Source organism: Aquila chrysaetos, chromosome 20 (assembly GCF_900496995.4).
Source record: "Aquila chrysaetos chrysaetos chromosome 20, bAquChr1.4, whole genome shotgun sequence".
Taxonomy (NCBI): domain Eukaryota; kingdom Metazoa; phylum Chordata; class Aves; order Accipitriformes; family Accipitridae; genus Aquila; species Aquila chrysaetos.
Genome location: NC_044023.1, coordinates 16792254 through 16808189, shown reverse-complemented (window position 1 = coordinate 16808189; position 15936 = coordinate 16792254). Strand labels below are relative to the sequence as shown.

General features: G+C 53.7%; 1 protein-coding gene across 5 annotated transcripts in view; it reads left to right on the top strand.

Annotated features, from left to right (window-relative positions):
• The window catches only part of PRICKLE2 (prickle planar cell polarity protein 2), a 108965-nt gene extending 93982 nt beyond the window's left edge, over nucleotides 1–14983 (top strand). For all 5 annotated transcript variants that reach the window (XM_030043713.2, XM_030043717.2, XM_030043716.2 and 2 more), the window contains 2 exons: nucleotides 655–1518; nucleotides 12226–14983. In XM_030043713.2, the coding sequence (XP_029899573.1) occupies nucleotides 655–1518; nucleotides 12226–13094 (1733 nt within the window). In that variant the 3' untranslated portion in view covers nucleotides 13095–14983. The remainder of the gene's footprint in view (nucleotides 1–654; nucleotides 1519–12225) is intronic.
• Nucleotides 14984–15936: the final 953 nt, after the last annotated feature.

The window sequence follows — 15936 nt, the reverse complement described above, 5'->3', positions numbered from 1 at the left end:
TGCCTGCAGCAGGCACGTGCTCCCCGGGGTTTTGCTGGCAGGGGACAGACTCGCTCCATCAACTCCTTTACTTAAGCCAAGGGGGGCTGGTGGGGGCAACCCGGGAAATTGGGCTGGGTGCGAGGCAAGGGTGTGCACTCAGATCCCTGGGGCCGGCTCTTTCCTCTCCCTTTTGGAGAAGGGGCCCCAGTAGCCAAACTACAGTTAGGATGGGGCCGCGGTAGCAGCAAGGGACAGGGATGTCAGCTGCTCCGTTACGTACTTAACCAAGGCAGCACAAATTCCTCATTACGGTTGAGTCGGAGGCTTTTTGTTTTTTTTTAAATAGGCAGCATATTATTGCTTTGACTTCAAGGACTTTATGGAGAACTTCTTGCATTCCTTTGCTTTATGATCGGAAATATCCCCATTTAATACGAAATAGCTTGAGGCTCAGTTCTGCTGCCTTTCCCAACGTTGAGTAACTCCCAAGCAAAGGCCTGCAGCCTGCAAGGAATTAGAAACGGGCTTAACTTCACATGTCGGAGAAACCCCGCTGAAGCGCTTTCCAGAGCGAGCCCGGGCGCGCGTTTCTCGCGGGGGACGCGCGCGCTGCGCGCGGGGCGAAGCGACGTACGCGGGCTAACCCTGACGCTCCGCGTCTTCCCCCTCAAGGTATCGACCAGGGCCAGATGACGTACGACGGCCAGCACTGGCACGCCACCGAGACCTGCTTCTGCTGCGCGCAGTGCAAGAAGTCCCTGCTGGGACGGCCCTTCCTGCCCAAGCAGGGCCAGATCTTCTGCTCCAGGGCCTGCAGCGTCGGCGACGACCCCAACGGCTCCGACTCCTCCGACTCGGCTTTCCAGAGCGCGCGAGCCAAGGAGTCCCGCCGCAGCGCCAAGATCGGCAAGAACAAGGGGAAAGGCGAGGAGGGAGCGCGCAGCCCCTGCAGCCAGCTGCAGGTCGCCTCCAACCGCCTCTCCGCCGACGTGGACCCGCTGTCCCTGCAGATGGATTTGCTGAGCCTGGCCAGCCAGACGCCAAGCCTCAACAGGGAGCACTTGTGGAGGAGCCGGGACGAGCTCTATCACTACGGGAGCAAAATGGAGCAAAGTCAGTCCCAAAGCCCTTTGCAGCTTCTCAGCCAGTGCAACATAAGGACCTCCTACAACCCCAGCCAGGTCCCAGGCTCGCAGCCGGATTTATGGGCGAAACATTTCAGCAACCCAAAGAGGAGCTCCTCGCTGGCGATGAAGAGCCACGGCGGCAGCTTCATCCAGGACTGCAGAGAGGACTACTACTCGGGGCGGCTTCGCTCGCAGGAGAGCTACAGCGACATGTCCAACCAGAGCTTCCCCGAGACCAGAGGAAGCCTCAAAGTCCCCAAGTACGAAGAGGAGGAGGAAGGCGGGATGCCGACGCCGCAGTGCCGCAGCCGGCACCCCATCAACGCCCTCAAGTTCACGGAGGACCTGACGCCCACCGAGCGGACTCCCCGCGGCTCCATGGAGTCCCTCGCGCTCTCCAACGCGACAGGTACGTCACCCCCGCTCCTGCCGCCCACCCTGCGGCCACCCCGGGACCTCCTCCGTGCGATGGGGTCCCTTGTCTCCCCGTTACAGGGGTGACCGGCAGCTTGGGGACGGCCGCTCGGTGCCACCGGCTCGCCTGCCCGGCCCCGGTGTGCCTGGCAGCCCCCTCTCGCTCTGCTCGCTTGTTTACCAAAATGCGGGGCTTTGCAGACGGCTGGCCTTTCCGTGTAGCTCAGAGGAAATGTTTTCAAGCTCTTTAACCCTCCCTTTTGCGAAGAGGGGGGAAAAATCGAGTCCAGCTGCTAACACAGAGGCAGATTCCAGCCTTCAGCACTTGAAGGACAGCTGTCAGCTGCCCTTGCGGGCTAAAAATATTTTTAATTGCTTTGCGATAGGCCCGGTTAACCCCTTTTGCATGTTACGCAGTCCTCGAGCATGTGACTGCTTAAAAGAAATGCCTCCTCCTCTATGCACGGCTCTTTTTCTCCTCTTCCCCAGTCCCCTGGGAGAAACTGCAGGGAAAACCCGGGCGAGATGCTTGTCCCATCAGGCTGAGCCCGTTTCTCGTGAGCACATCCCAGGGTAATATTTCTCAGTCCTCTCACCCCAGACGTGTTTGGGTTTCATTTTGCGGCTGCGGGGATGGGTGTGCGTGCACGGACGTGTCTGCGGCGGGGCTCTGGTCCGCAGCTCGGCGCTGGGGAGGCTCAGCCCCCCCTGCCCGCCGTCCTTCTGCAGCCTGCCGTAGTTTGCGTTATCGGACGGCTGCGCTTGTCTGGCACAGCTACCGCTTGCTTTCGAGTCCCTCAGCAGAAGACTTCTCGGAAAAGAAAATACCGAGCCTGGTTCGCTCGCCAGAGATACTGCCTTGGTTTTTCTTTGCCGCTCCCCTGGCTTTTCCCTGTTCCAGCCAAGCATTGCTTGGATTCAAGGCAAGTCCCGTGCCTGCCCCCTGCAAAATGGGAGTCCGTCTGTCTTGCTGTCACTGGCAGTGAGCAGCCTGCAGGGTGTTCGGTACCCAATCCCAAGGACCCCCCATGGGATGCTGGCACCGGCTGGTGGGGATGTGCCAGTGAGCATCGCCGGGTCCCCGGAGAGCTGAGCACCGCTGAACCCGAGCTCTCTGCTCTGCCCCACCTGGACGGACAGGTTTGTTTTGCTACGCCTGTGCCTCCTCGCCCCGCTCCTGGGTTTCGGTGTGTTTGTTTAGGGAAGTTGCCAGCCCCGTGCTGAGATGTGAGATGATCTGTGTTCAGCCAGGATCTCCCTAAGCGGCAAGTGGTAAAGCAGGGGGGAGAAGAGAAGCTAATGAGCTGGAGAGGGGTTTGCTCAAACAGCCTCAGATGTACACAGAGGAAAAATAGATGTGAAACGGCGAGGGAGTTGGGAATTGCTCTCCAAAACAAGGTTTCCCTAGGCAAAGCTCCATGTTTCCAAAGCCACTCATGTTCCTAAAAACTTGTGTTGTGTAAACCCCGTCAGTACAAAGAGTCTTGAGCAACACCAAGTTTGGATGAGCAATCCCCGAGTACTGGAGTGGTTGCTGCATGCTTTGGAGTTGAAGTGTAACAGGTTATCGGGGATACGGGTCAAGAGACAGGAAACGTGGCGAGGCCTTCGTATTAGAGTGAAAAATCATTCTGTCTTTCATTTTAGAAACCCTTTTTTAAAATGCTGGGAGGGAGACCTTCCAAAGGCATCCATCCTCCATATGCAGCCAAAGTATGAATTTCCTTACTGGCAGTTCCTGCCTTAACGACTCTCTTCTTTCCTGCTTTCTGGGAGCAGATGCTCAGCATGATGGGGCTTGCAGTGCATTTAAGCAGTTCCTCTGCAGAGTAAGGTGATAACATTTTTATTAATGTGTAAGATTCTAATAATTTTCCTTGCGCTGGGACCTGGCTCAGCTCGAGCTGGGGGACACTGTGGCAGCTCCCCCAGGGCCATGTGTGCAATTAGGGAGGACACAATTATCATCCCATTTAATTGGCAGCGTTTTGAGGACAGGGAGGTTCGGTGACCCGGCTGAGAGCTGTGGGAGAACAGGTTTTTTTTGGAGGGGAGGGGTGTCAGGGCGCAGCGCCCCGCTGCCTGGCTTTTCCCATCCCTGCCCTCCCCACCACGGCGGAGCAAGCTGCCCAGCAAGCACTGCCACGGAGCTCCCCCCAGCGCAGCCCGTGGGTCCGGCTCACCCCATCCCCTCCACCCCGCGTGCCCCAGCTCTGCTTTGCAAGAAACTCCTGGGCATCCACATACGAGGTCCCTTTGAGCTACTAATGCTGCGCAGTTGCTCCACCTTATAAAGTGAAATAATTAACACCGCATCCATCTAACATTTTATGGCATCGCTGAAAACATTCTTTTTTTTTTATAGGGAGCTGAAGGGCAAACAGTCCCTGACCTGCAGAGCACATGTTAAAAGCTGGTCCCTCCCTGGCAGCAGATTTTGCTGTGATGTTTCTATTACGACTTAACTACTAGTTAGCTGGAGACATCAGTAAAAGCGGATAGCTCACGGGGTGTGCAGCGGTAGTCCCTGTCCTCTGGTCAGAAGGCTGCCTCCTGTGAACAGATGTCGTCCACAAATATAATATTTGTAACGCATTCAGTGCCGGACCGGGGGTCACCCATTGGGTGGGCCGAGTTCTATGTGACCCCAAGCCTCCAGGTTTTCACCTTACCAACCAGGCTCTACTTAATCGCTTTAAAGCCAGTTCCTCGTGGGTTAGTAAAGAGGTGTGATGCTTTGTTAATCCTGGGCACTTGCTCTTAAAGTGCTCGATTGTGCTGTGCTGTCTCGCCGTGGGTAGTAGCGCGCCAGCAGACCGTTGAGTTGCAGAGGTAGCTGTGACCCTCCTTGTGCTCTGTTTCAGAGTTTGAATTAGATGGGAGTGTCTCTGCTGTCCTCTGGTTTGTGCTTGTGTAATTGCCACAAATGCTGATGTGATTTAAACGCGTCCACTGGCAAAGGGCAGAGCTTCCTGCTGGTGGAGGGCATCTCTCCTTTCCTTCCACGTTTCTGTTTGAAAATCCCTTTTCTGCCATCAACTGAAGGCTACGACAGACTCCGATCCGCTACGGCTTCCTGGAGACTGGGTCCTCCTCCTGCCCAACGTGGCCGTTAGATGGAGAGGCAAAGAGCAAAAAATACTTCCCAGCACATTTTCCAAGAGCGAGCTCATTTTTGCTGATTTTATGTTATCTTTTGTATTTTGTTTCCTTTGGCTGCTTTTGCCTTTTTTTTTTTTTTTAAATGACATTAGCGACAATACAAAACAGTGGATGCTGTAGCAATGTTTATCCTACAACTCCCCTCATTAAGCAATCAGGACAATGCTAAGATGGAGTTTGTCCAGGGAGCTTTTCTCATGAGGAGGAGCCTGATCCTACCAGAGGTTAATCACTTCCCAGAAGATACTGGGTCCAGCACAGCCCTGCTCTCAGTGCTTGTGCTCTGCCCTGCTCTACTTGTGCTTGTGTTGCCCTCTAAAAAGGTTTTGCAGGCGCTGTATGTGCCTAGCAGCTGAATTAGAAATCAAGAGCTGATCTCTGCTGATTCCAAGCAGTCATTTCCACAAAATGCCAGCTGGTCAAATAGCCCACTTACTTAAGAAAGTACCTGCAGGCTAAATGTTATTCTCTGGGAACAGGCTCTTTGTGTGCAGCTTGCAGAGAGCAGGAGTGCTTTGGAGGTAGAAGTCGTGTTGAACGGTGACAGTGTCGTATGCAAAAGGAGAAACAGATTTTAAGTATTCCTTGAGAAGATGAGTTTGGGTGAGGGTAACAGCCTCATCTGTCACAGGCATAAATCCAGGAAAAAAAGATGTTAAACTGGTGCCGTTACAGGGTGGAATGTGATTTCACATGTACGGCACACGTTTCTCTTGTCATCTGTGTTGTGAGATGTCCAAAGGCCCCAAATAGCTTGTTTTTCCAGGACTAAACAACAACTGTGATGATATACCCAGAAAGTGGAGAGAAAAAACATATGAATATGCACATGGGTCCGCGCTGATCCCTATGTGTCTGAGTTGCAGAGTGACCTGACGGCATCGTCTGTCCCCAGTGCCCTCTTCTTCCTCTGCCTGAGGAGGAGCCGAAAAGCAGGAGTGGGGGAAGAAAAAGCCCCGTTTCTCAGGGCCAGGGTTATATTTTCTGGAGAAGCATTCAATAGCCCAGCCTCTCCTGCACCGGCAGCTTGGGAGCAGCTCCTGAACACCTTCGGGGATGGCAGTGAGGGGCTTGGGGCGAGGGGTCCAGGGACCATCCCCATGTCCCCGCTGGCACTGCATCCCGCAGGTGCTCCTCTCCCCCCTGGGCTGGAGAGAGGGGCTGCCCCGGGCGCTTCAGCTGAGTTACGCAAGCCAGAAAATGATACATTGGCTGTTTCTGACTTTTTCTAAGAAAAAGGAGGCTCCCGGCTCTCCAGCACGCTCCTACCACCACCTTTCCCCCAGACACGGGCAGCGTAAAACCGCTTCCGAGTCAGAAAACAGGATCCCTGGGGGAATTTCTTGCAATTTTGAGACCCGGGTATAACATTCCCCAATCCAAGCTGGGTCGTTTCAAAACCAAATGTGAAGATAGAGGTTTTCCATCCCAAAGGGCCAATGCCAAAACATTATAAAACTGCCAGGAACGTTTCTTTACCTGCCTTGCTCGCTTTTTGCTGCTCAGCAGTGGGAGTCTGGGCTTGCTTACGCCGGGGCCAGCCACGTGCATGCCTTCACCCCTTCGGTGTCACACGTGGACGTGCTGAAGCACGTGGGGTAATGACCAAACCAGAGGGAGAGCCGAAATGGACTTGTGGAAGGAGATGTAGTCAGGGGAAGCAATAGCACATCATCCTCATCCCAGCCTGTCGGCCATCCTGCCTTGTCTGGGGAGGGCGTAGGAGCTGGTGGTGCCAACAAGGGAGGTTACACGGGCGCTTCTGGGTTAAAATCCAGCCCTTTTCCCAGGCAGCACCCGTGTAGGGACTTCTTTCAGCGAGCCAGAGGGACTGATCGGGTGGGGAATATGCCCTGACACCCATGGGGTGGCACGCGGTGGCACACCGTGGGAGGCTGTCGGCACCGCGACCCCCTTGGCCGAGCACTCTGCTTTCCCCCGAATTGTTTACTTTCCACGATTTCCACTTACATAAGGGTTCTGCTTTATTTCTGCACACTCTGAGGTCGTTCAGAAGTGAGATGAGGCTGAGCTATAAACAAAGCCCTGGGCAGGCTGTTTCTCCTTGAGTTCTTTTTCGGTTCTCGGGGTTGAACTTGAAATAAACCCTGTTTCAGGGATGGTGAGGATGTGCCTGCCTGGTGCTATGGGAGAGAGAAGGCTCTGACACGGGGGGGCTGGACATGAGAGATGCCGTACCGTCCCCTCCTGTGCCTCTATAGCTGCACTTAAACACTGGCTCTCTGGCCGGGGTGCAGGGTTTTGGTGCAGGCAGGCACCTATGTGGGTATCAGGTGGCGAGGACCGCGATGCACAGGTATATGTGAACGCTATAATAAATGTAAAGGCAAGAAGCAAACGTCAGCATGGCCCTGTTTGTTTGCAATATCCTAAGTCACGGCATTCTGCATTCCCCGCCGGGGTGAAGCAGACGATGCTATCTCTGCAGTGGGATGCTGGCTGCGGCGAGGCCTCACCCCGTGTTAGCCCAGCTTCGTGGGGAATTTAATTTAATGGGGGCTGGGAGCTGCTTCCCCTCACGGGAGGCTTCATTCCCAGCCTCACAGCCAGCGTACATGCTGTCTGTGGCCCCTCTGCTGTCATTTGCCGAGCGGTTTAATAATTCATAATTAATGCAACTCGCAGCCCCGGTTCAGCAAAGCACACAGCGAGATTTAAGCGCCTCCGAGTGCTTTGTTGTGGCAAGGTTGTAGAGGTGATGCTCACGAGGAATATCTTTGTGCCGTCGCTTTGCTTACTCGGTTGTTATTTCCCTCGGCAATGTTTTGTGGGATAAACACGGTTCTTAATAGGGGTGGGGAAGGACTTCAGAGGGGATGGTACAGCATGTTCTTAGCAAACCATAATGTTAACCAGAAACCTGCTTTGTATTCCCAGCACTGTAGCCAGCTCAAGTTTTATATCGAACGCCCGCAGCCGAGCTACAGCTTTCACTTGCGCTCATTCGAAAGGCGTGTGTTTCCATGGCTCCGGGGTGAAATATTGAGCCTGGCAGCCCCACACAGCGGAGAACGGCAGCAAAATAACCTGCTGCGTCCACGTGCGCCGCGGTGCTGGCTCCAATCTGGCCGTGGGATGGCCACCGGCCGACGCACCGCGCTGGCGGCAGCGGGTGCCGTCTCTCCTTTTCCAATGCAAGAGCCTCTGGGGCAGCCGCCGACGGCTGTGCTCAGCGTCTCAGAGCGTCATTTTGCAGAAGGAAAGTCTGGTGGCATCGGTGCGTCACCCCTGGGTTTGCACCCTCGGAAAGGGCTCGGTGATGTGGTAACAACCATCCCGTGCCACGGGCCGGAGCAGGGCTCCTGCTGCCCTGGACGGCCTCGGGAAACAGATTCTCGGGTTTCCTTGTTAGAAAAAAAATCACCGCTGCGGGGTGGGGTCTCCCCTCGCGTGCTCTGTCTTCCAGATTAGGGCTCGCGCGGGTTATTAGCTGTGTTCCCAGATGAAACACTTCATTAAGAAGGAGCTGCAGCGGCTGTAAATAAATACTGGTAATTCAAGAAGATTGGGCCTCAGTGCACTGGTGTGGCTCTGAAATGACCGCAGGAGAGGAGGGTCGGTGCCGCCTTCGCCCTGTCCAGGACCAGAGACCCGGAGCCGCCCTGCGTGTGCCTGGGCATCCGCTGCCTTCGGGTGCCTGGGAAACCCTCCGCTGTGGGAGCCTGCCCCGGCCCTCTTCTGCTGTGATTGCACGGGAAGAGTTTTCTTCTTCTTCAAGCTGAAATTTTCCTTGCAGGAGTTCAGCAGAACTGGGGAATAATGTATTCCCCTCCTCTTTGCAAGCATTTTTTTCTGTGTTTGAAGGCTGTTATTATATCCCCTTCAGCCTTCTCTTCTCTAGACTAAACAACCCCTGCTCTTTCAAACTTTATTCCTAGGTTATATTTTCTAGATGAAATTTTTCAGACAAATGGTTATTGCTGTACTCTGAACTCGCTGCGGTCAGACTGGAGCTCCCCTGGCTTGCTCCCACTATGCCTTGCTGAGGCTTTATGGCTCCACAGAGAGGGACAGGATCATTTAAGGAGCTTTGAAAGACTAATCTGGGCCTAACCCCTGCTCACGATGCTTTACACCTTGCCTTGGTGTAGATGTAAAGTTAAGCCTGGAGCCACCTTTGGGTTTCACGTGGGTTAGAAGTTGCATCTTTGACCTGGTACCTGCTCTGCGCACCATAAGAGCCATGCAGAGCTCTCGGTGCCTTCAGTGATGCTGCAAAAGCACAGCTTTGCTCCTGAGTGAGCAGAAGAAATCCTTCGCTGCCACCATGAGCAGATAAATCAAAGTTTCCCTGACCCCTGGCCGCGCTGCTTGCCGGGTCACTTGCTAGTGTGGCTCCCCAAAAAAAGCCTTGTGCACATGCAGCCTGCCAAATCTGCCTGGAAGGATGCATTTGTCCCTCAGCAAAGGAGCATTTCCCACTCCGTCGTATGGAGAAATGAAGCCGTTGGGTCTCGGGGTGGCTTTGCTGCAGCCTCCCGAGCACAGGCTCCGTCGCGCCCTGAGCTCCATGTACTGGCGACGGTGGTGTACGTGCTCTGTGCTGGATTCCTCTTACAATCAACATTTTCCCAGTGATTCAAGATCTTAAAATGTGTGTGCTTAATTATAATCAGGCCGTCTGGATGAACAGCCAGGAACATCCCCTAGACCTAATAATCTCTGATTAAACCTTGCACTCCAGGCATGAGCCGTACGTGTATCACGGGCTCCTCGTCTGAAATTGCTGCCCCCTGTGCTGACCAGCACTTTGAAGGGGAAAAGACAAAAGCACTCATGGTGCCTGCTGGAGGTGTGTGCAAGGGGCTGGAGACCCCCATTCTGCATAAAATAAACCTGTGAAGTGCTGGCTCTGCCTTTCCCGGAGCTGGAGCCCCCCACTTATCACGGCTCGCTTTACTCCCGGCAAAAAGAAACAGGTTTCACCGCTCGGCCACCACGGCTGCACGCAGTGCTCCTGCCGGTGATGTGGAGGACGCAGATACGTCTCGCTTAATTTGAAAATACTGTTTTGCTCTTTCCATGTCTCCGGAGCCTCTCCCCAGATGCTTGTTTTTATTCTTGCTGGATGCAGGACCGGAGGAGAGAGATGGCTGCGGCGAGGGAGCCGAGACCCGTGGGTACCACCCGATGCGGCGGGCTGTGCGCTGGGGGCGAAGCACCGGCTCCCCCCATGCCCCTGCGAGGCGGGACGAGGTCGGCCCCTTTCAAACGATGCTGCCAAAATCAATCTGCTGATGCCGCAGAAGCATCCCGCGGTGTTTGGAGCTGCCTGCACAGCACTGCCGTTGCTCGTTCTTATTGCGGAGCTGCGCCGGTTCTCTTAATGAAGGGTTGCATAAATGTCACCGAGGGCTCATTTTCTTTGGCGTCAGCTATTGTCTGACAGATCTGATTAAGGCCACATTCGGCTGTCAGCAGCCATGATTCACATTCGGATCAGCTCCGCGGGCCATCCCACTGTTATTGTGGCTTTTCGGGAGGTCTGCGCGCATGTTACCGAGTCGCTTTTCCCTCCCGGGCGGCTGCTGGGCTCCTCCACGGTGGCACAGGAGGGTCATGGGCAACAGTGCCTGACGTGACAAACGGCATCACTGCGAGCAAAGGCAGAAGATCACGTCTCCAGCGAGGAGCTGGTGCGTGCTGGGAATCGCTCTGTCCCGTGACGGGAGCAGGGAGCACGGGCAGGCAGGTCCTCGGAGGGGATGGGGAGCCCACGCAGGGCTGTTTCCAAAGGGCAGTGGGCAGGGTTGGGTTAGCTCGCTGGAGATCAGTGTGGCTTAGGAAAAAAAAAAAAAGGCATGAAGCTGGCTCGAGAAGCGTGTCCTTTTTGAAACGCAACATGTCTTTTCCTTTTTTTTTTTTAACCCAGCCTCTCCCTTTTCCTGCGGCGTTCAGGGATCGCCTTCGCTTTACCGTCCTCTGTAATCATAAACTCCAGAAACATCCCCATTAACAGCAGAAAAGCAAAGGAGCAAATGGCTGCGGCGGCTGGGACTCGGGGAGCAAAGCCAAATCATGCGAGACCCAGCGGCGGCTTGTGCTCAAGTGCTAAAGCTCTCCCTGGTGCCACCGAGGGGAGGATTTGGAAAACCTTGCCCATCTTTGCAGGAGCTGTTGATCTTTTTAAGGCTGAGTGCAAAGAAACCCTGAAGCAGCTCATGAGCGGGGTTAGTGACAGCAGCCCTTGTTCTTGTTCAGGTTTGGCAGGCAGCAGCTAATGCCGAAGGAGCTGAGCTCTCGATGAAATGTAAGCAGCTTTTGTTAAGGGAAAAAGAAGTTTATTCTTGAATTGTGGGCTGGGTTGTTGGTTTTCTTAATTAATTTACAAAGTCGTAAATTCTCGGTGATTGCATAAGGGCTGTGCGTCATGATGAAAATCCTGCTGATGGTGCACAGCTCTCCATTTGGTCTGCACGGGGAGGTTGTCGGAGAGGGACGGGGAGAAGAGCGCCAAAGCAAACACTCTGCGTTTGATTTGGGATGAAATGGATTTCCTTTGAAAGAGCTTGCGAAACATGTTGTCCTGAGCTTGCAACGCAAGCGCTGACTGCTGCCAGTTGTCAAGCCAACGTGGAGATAGTCAGAAAATAGACAGAAAACGCCCAGAAAACGGGCCAAGGACTAGGGTGACGTGGGGTGCGTTGAGTTTCTCGTTGATGGGCAGGTGCTGGGCAGACACCCCACTTCTCTGCTGCCAGGTGAAGGCTTTCGGGGCTGGAGGAAAGCACCTCGCAGGAGCTCAGGGCTGGCTGGCCCGTGAGAGCTTGACCCATCAAGCAGCCCATCAAGCTTGACCTGACGTTCCTGGCTCCTGCCCGTGTGCAGATATCCCTGGATAGCTGCAGGGACAGCCTGACCCTCCTGCTGTCCCGCTGCTTACGGGGAGCTCCAGAAGACCTTCTGGGGCTCGGGTGTTTCCTCGCCTCTTGGGAAACCCTGACTGCACGCCCGTGGCCAAGGCTGCCCCTTCGGTCCCCCCGCGGGTGTCATTCCGGGGACCTGCGCGCTGCGGCGTGGTGACGGGCCTGAATTAGCCAGTGGCCCCGTTTTCAGCTGCCCCTGACATTGTGCGGTCCTTCAAAACGTGTCGTCGTTGCACAAGGTGTGGGTGCCAGATCACGGCACCCTAGTTATCTCAACGTGCAGGAGGCCTCAGGTTACCTCTGACGCATAATTTCTCACTGGCATCACTAGTTATTCCTATCAAGTCGCAGGCAGCGTAGACATATGGGGAAGGAAGTCGTGAAAAGCAACTTGGAGTCCAACTCAAAACACCTTAAATTGGTGTGATTTCCCCAAAGGAGGAACTGCCTGCTCTTTTAAAAAAAAAAAAAAACAAAAAAAACCAAAAAAATCATCCTCTTGAAGGGCTCTTCAGGACAGCATCTAAACCACCGTGTTATTTTTTAAAGCAAAAGTCTCGGGCCAAACCCAGCCTTCTCCCTGCATCTCTGCTGATAGAGAATTCTCCTCCTTAACTCTCTTTTTTTCCTTCCTTTCCCCATCCCCCGCAAAGGCCTCTCTGCAGACGGTGGAGCCAAGCGCCAGGAGCATCTCTCCAGGTTCTCGATGCCTGACCTGAGCAAAGACTCGGGCATGAACGTCTCGGAGAAGATGAGCAACATGGGGACCCTGAACAGCTCCATGCAATTCCGAAGCGCCGAGTCCGTCCGCAGCCTGCTGTCGGTGCAGCAGTACCAGGACATGGAGCCGAACCTGCACAACCTCGCCAGCCCCCTCGGGTACCGAGAGCGGCCGTCGCACGGGCGGATGCACCAGAGCTTCGACTACGGTAGCGGGGTGCCCGGGGGCAAGCTGGGGGCACAGGAGGGCTCGAGGCATGCCCCCATGAGCGAGCGTACGCGCCGGCGAACTAACCTCCGGGATGATGACCGGCATTACCGCCCGCACCGGCCCCGGCGGTCTCGACGTTCCCGGTCGGATAACGCCCTGCACCTGGCCAGCGAGCAGTGCTGCCGGCTGAAGGAGAGACCCTCGCTCCGAGCCAGGGAAGACTACGACCAGTTCGTGCACCAGAGGAGCTGCAGAGAGGCGGTGGAGCAGGGTCCCCGCAGGGACGTCTACGGCCACTGTCCCCGGACGGTGTCGGATCTCGCCTTGCAGAACCACTTGGGCGAGAGGTGGGGGCCCTACTTCGCCGAGTACGACTGGTGCTCGACCTGCTCCTCCTCTTCGGAGTCCGACAACGAGGGCTATTTCCTCGGGGAGCCGATTCCCCAGCCCGCCCGCCTCCGGTACGTGACCAGCGAGGAGCTCCTGCACAAGTACGGCTCGTACAGCATGCCCAAGTCTTCCACGCTGGGTGGCAGGGGACAGTTGCACAGCCGGAAAAGACAGAAGAGCAAAAACTGTATCATATCCTAATGGCATCCTTGCCAGGCACCTTGGGAGAATGTAAATTAACTCACAAACTTGCACTGTTTTAGATCATGTAAGCGCTTTTATTGTAACGAAAAAGACCTGAGGAGTAGGGATTTGTAAGGAGGTTGTAGACTGGCTTCTATAAATAGTCATAATCCTGGGCACGGCGAATATATTTTGCACATCTTACTTTGGAGAAAAAAAAACCACACAAAAAAGTTCACTTTAGCCTGTAATATTTACCCAGTAGTTTTTCCTCTTTCTCCCGAATACTGCCACCCTTTTGAGTTCTGTTTGTCCGTACGTTTTGGTTACCACTGTTGACTCTGCGCATCAGTTTGCCGGTAGCTTTTGCTTGCCACCACGTTTTTGTTTTCCATTAGCCATGTTGGTAGGTAATTTTGTCTCTTGGACAGTGTGGGAGCCTAAGTTATTTCCATGATTGTTGTAAATGCAATGTAAATGAGAGTTTGGAGAAAATATTTTTGTATTTTGTAATATCAGAGGAATTTCTATATCTTAGGAGTCACTGGGAAAATGCATGCACATTCAGAATTGTTTTCAGCCAGAGCTAACCAAACAGTACTTTGGACGCCCCCTTTCCGTTTCATCATCAAATTTCTTAAGCATACCAGTGAGAGTTTGAGTTGTCAGTTGTTTTTGCGGTTTCGGGTTTTTTTAACCCTTTTTTCTGTTTGTTTGTTTTGATCCTGGTAAATAAAGAGAACATTTTCTGATTCATTAAATCTCGAAGAGGCCTCGGTGGCATTTTGAAGTCTGCTCACGCCTGTGATTTGCAGGTACGCTCCATCAGTCAGATACAGGAATCCTGACAGCTGCAAAAGGGACTTTTCTTTTTTATCATTAAATAGGAAAGAACAGAACTACCAAATGTCTGCAACGTTGTAAATGACCAAAGCCGGAGAAGGAATTTTACACCTCTGTAGAGAACGCTGAAGTTACTAAACGTTGAACTATTATTTGGAGTAAATAAAAGTGTAAATGGTGCAATTGTGTGATGTCAGCATGACGTTGTTTTGAATATAGACTTGTCTTATGGTGCTCTAGTCTCCTGGGTTATGTTAACTGCTGTTCATTACCAAGTGGAAGTCTCAATATTGCCTACTGCCTAACACGTAAGAGAACGACCGCAAACCGCTCCCCGCGGGCCTGATCCTGCCCTGGCGAGACGCCCTCACCCCTCCGAGCCCGCTCGCGGCCGGGGGGCTCGTCCCCCGGGTGGGCTCAGCCCCCGCCGGCGGAGCAGCCTCGCCGCGGCGGAGCGTTCTATAAATAGGGCTCAGCTGTATTGTGTTATGGTGGATGTGAGTTTGTTCTCTGTATGCTTTAAACCGCCGGGGTGCTGCCGTCGCGGCGCGTCCCGGAGGATTGCAAGCCGACGCCGGTCGTCCCGCTGCTTCCCGGGGAGGAGCGGGTTGGCAAAAGGGGCTCCCGGCACCCAAAGACGCCTGAGGGTGTTAAGATAAAGCCGGGCGTTGAGCCGCGAGGCTTAACCGCCCGCGTCGCCCTCGGCCTCTCACGGCATCGCCCCGCCGGCATCTCGGGGTGCTGCCGCCGAGCCGGCCCCTGCCCTGCGCCCCGGGAAGGAGGGTCCCGCTGCGGGGCTGGTGCCGGCACCCCTGGGCGCCCGCGGGGACCCCCCCGTTGCCTACTCGAAGCAGCAGATGCAGAAAAATCTTGAAGATGGATGTCTCCATACCACAGGCTATTGCTAGGAATTTTTTTCGTTGTTTGTAAAGGACAATGTGATAATTATTATTCCTCTAAAAAGAAAAACAAAGAAAAAAAAAAAAAAAGAAATGACACTTAAGTATATTTAAAAAAAAATAATGTTTTTTTCCAGTTGGAATAAATGGAAGTATTCATCCAAAGGGAAGAGTCTCGTGTATGTTTTTTGCTCTTAAGGAGTGTTGGTTAATCGTGAGTAGAAAACTTGATTTTCATTTAGCTGGTCTTGCAGTAAAAGCACAAGAACCAGCTCAGCCCCATCCCTGATGTGGTCTCAGTGGGCAGGGAAAACCGACGGAGGAGCATCTCCTGCACACCATGCGTCTTCCCCAGGGTTGGTCACCCAGACCCATTTTTTTGGTGTTAAAAAAGCCAAGTCTTCGCCTGGTGTAAGTCAGCACGGCTCTGTCGAAATCCCTCGTGGGCCTCCGGCTTACGATGGGGGAGACTTCAACCTGTAATTTATAAATAACAGCCTTTTTCTTAGAAAGATCACCGATCTTTCCATGTTTTCCAAAACAGACCTGGTAAAAGTCAGGTAGGGGTATTGCTTCCAGTGACAAGTATGACACTATAACTACAGGTTATTATATAATTGGCGTTTAATATGTACAATTTAATTCATTGTCGGTGATTAAAAGCACAATGAATGTTGTCCATCAGCTCTGGTACAGCTGAGCAGCTCTTTGTACAGCGGGAGCCTGAATCACTCGGCGAATGGCAAAAAACTAATCCCCAGCCTTTCCCTTTTAACTACTCGCTGCCTCTCCCCGGGGGTAACGTAACAAGCTTTAAAGACACCTTGCAGCAGAACTGCAGCACCTTTTGCTGTGCAATTTTGTACCAAAATGCAGGGCCCGGTGCCCCCATGCGTGGGACAGTCTCGCTGCTGGAAGCGGCTCTTCAAAATCCGGTTCTTGCGGGAGAGCGTTTCTGCAGACCACTGATGTGCAGCCCAGCTTTAATGCAATGCTGGAATCAGAACAAATGGGCAACAAATTAAGGTGATAAGGCTATCTCGGGTAATGCTCCCCTCTGCCAGGCCCTTCACCAGCACGACAGAAAGGTCTCAGATCATATTTTGTAAGAAAGACGC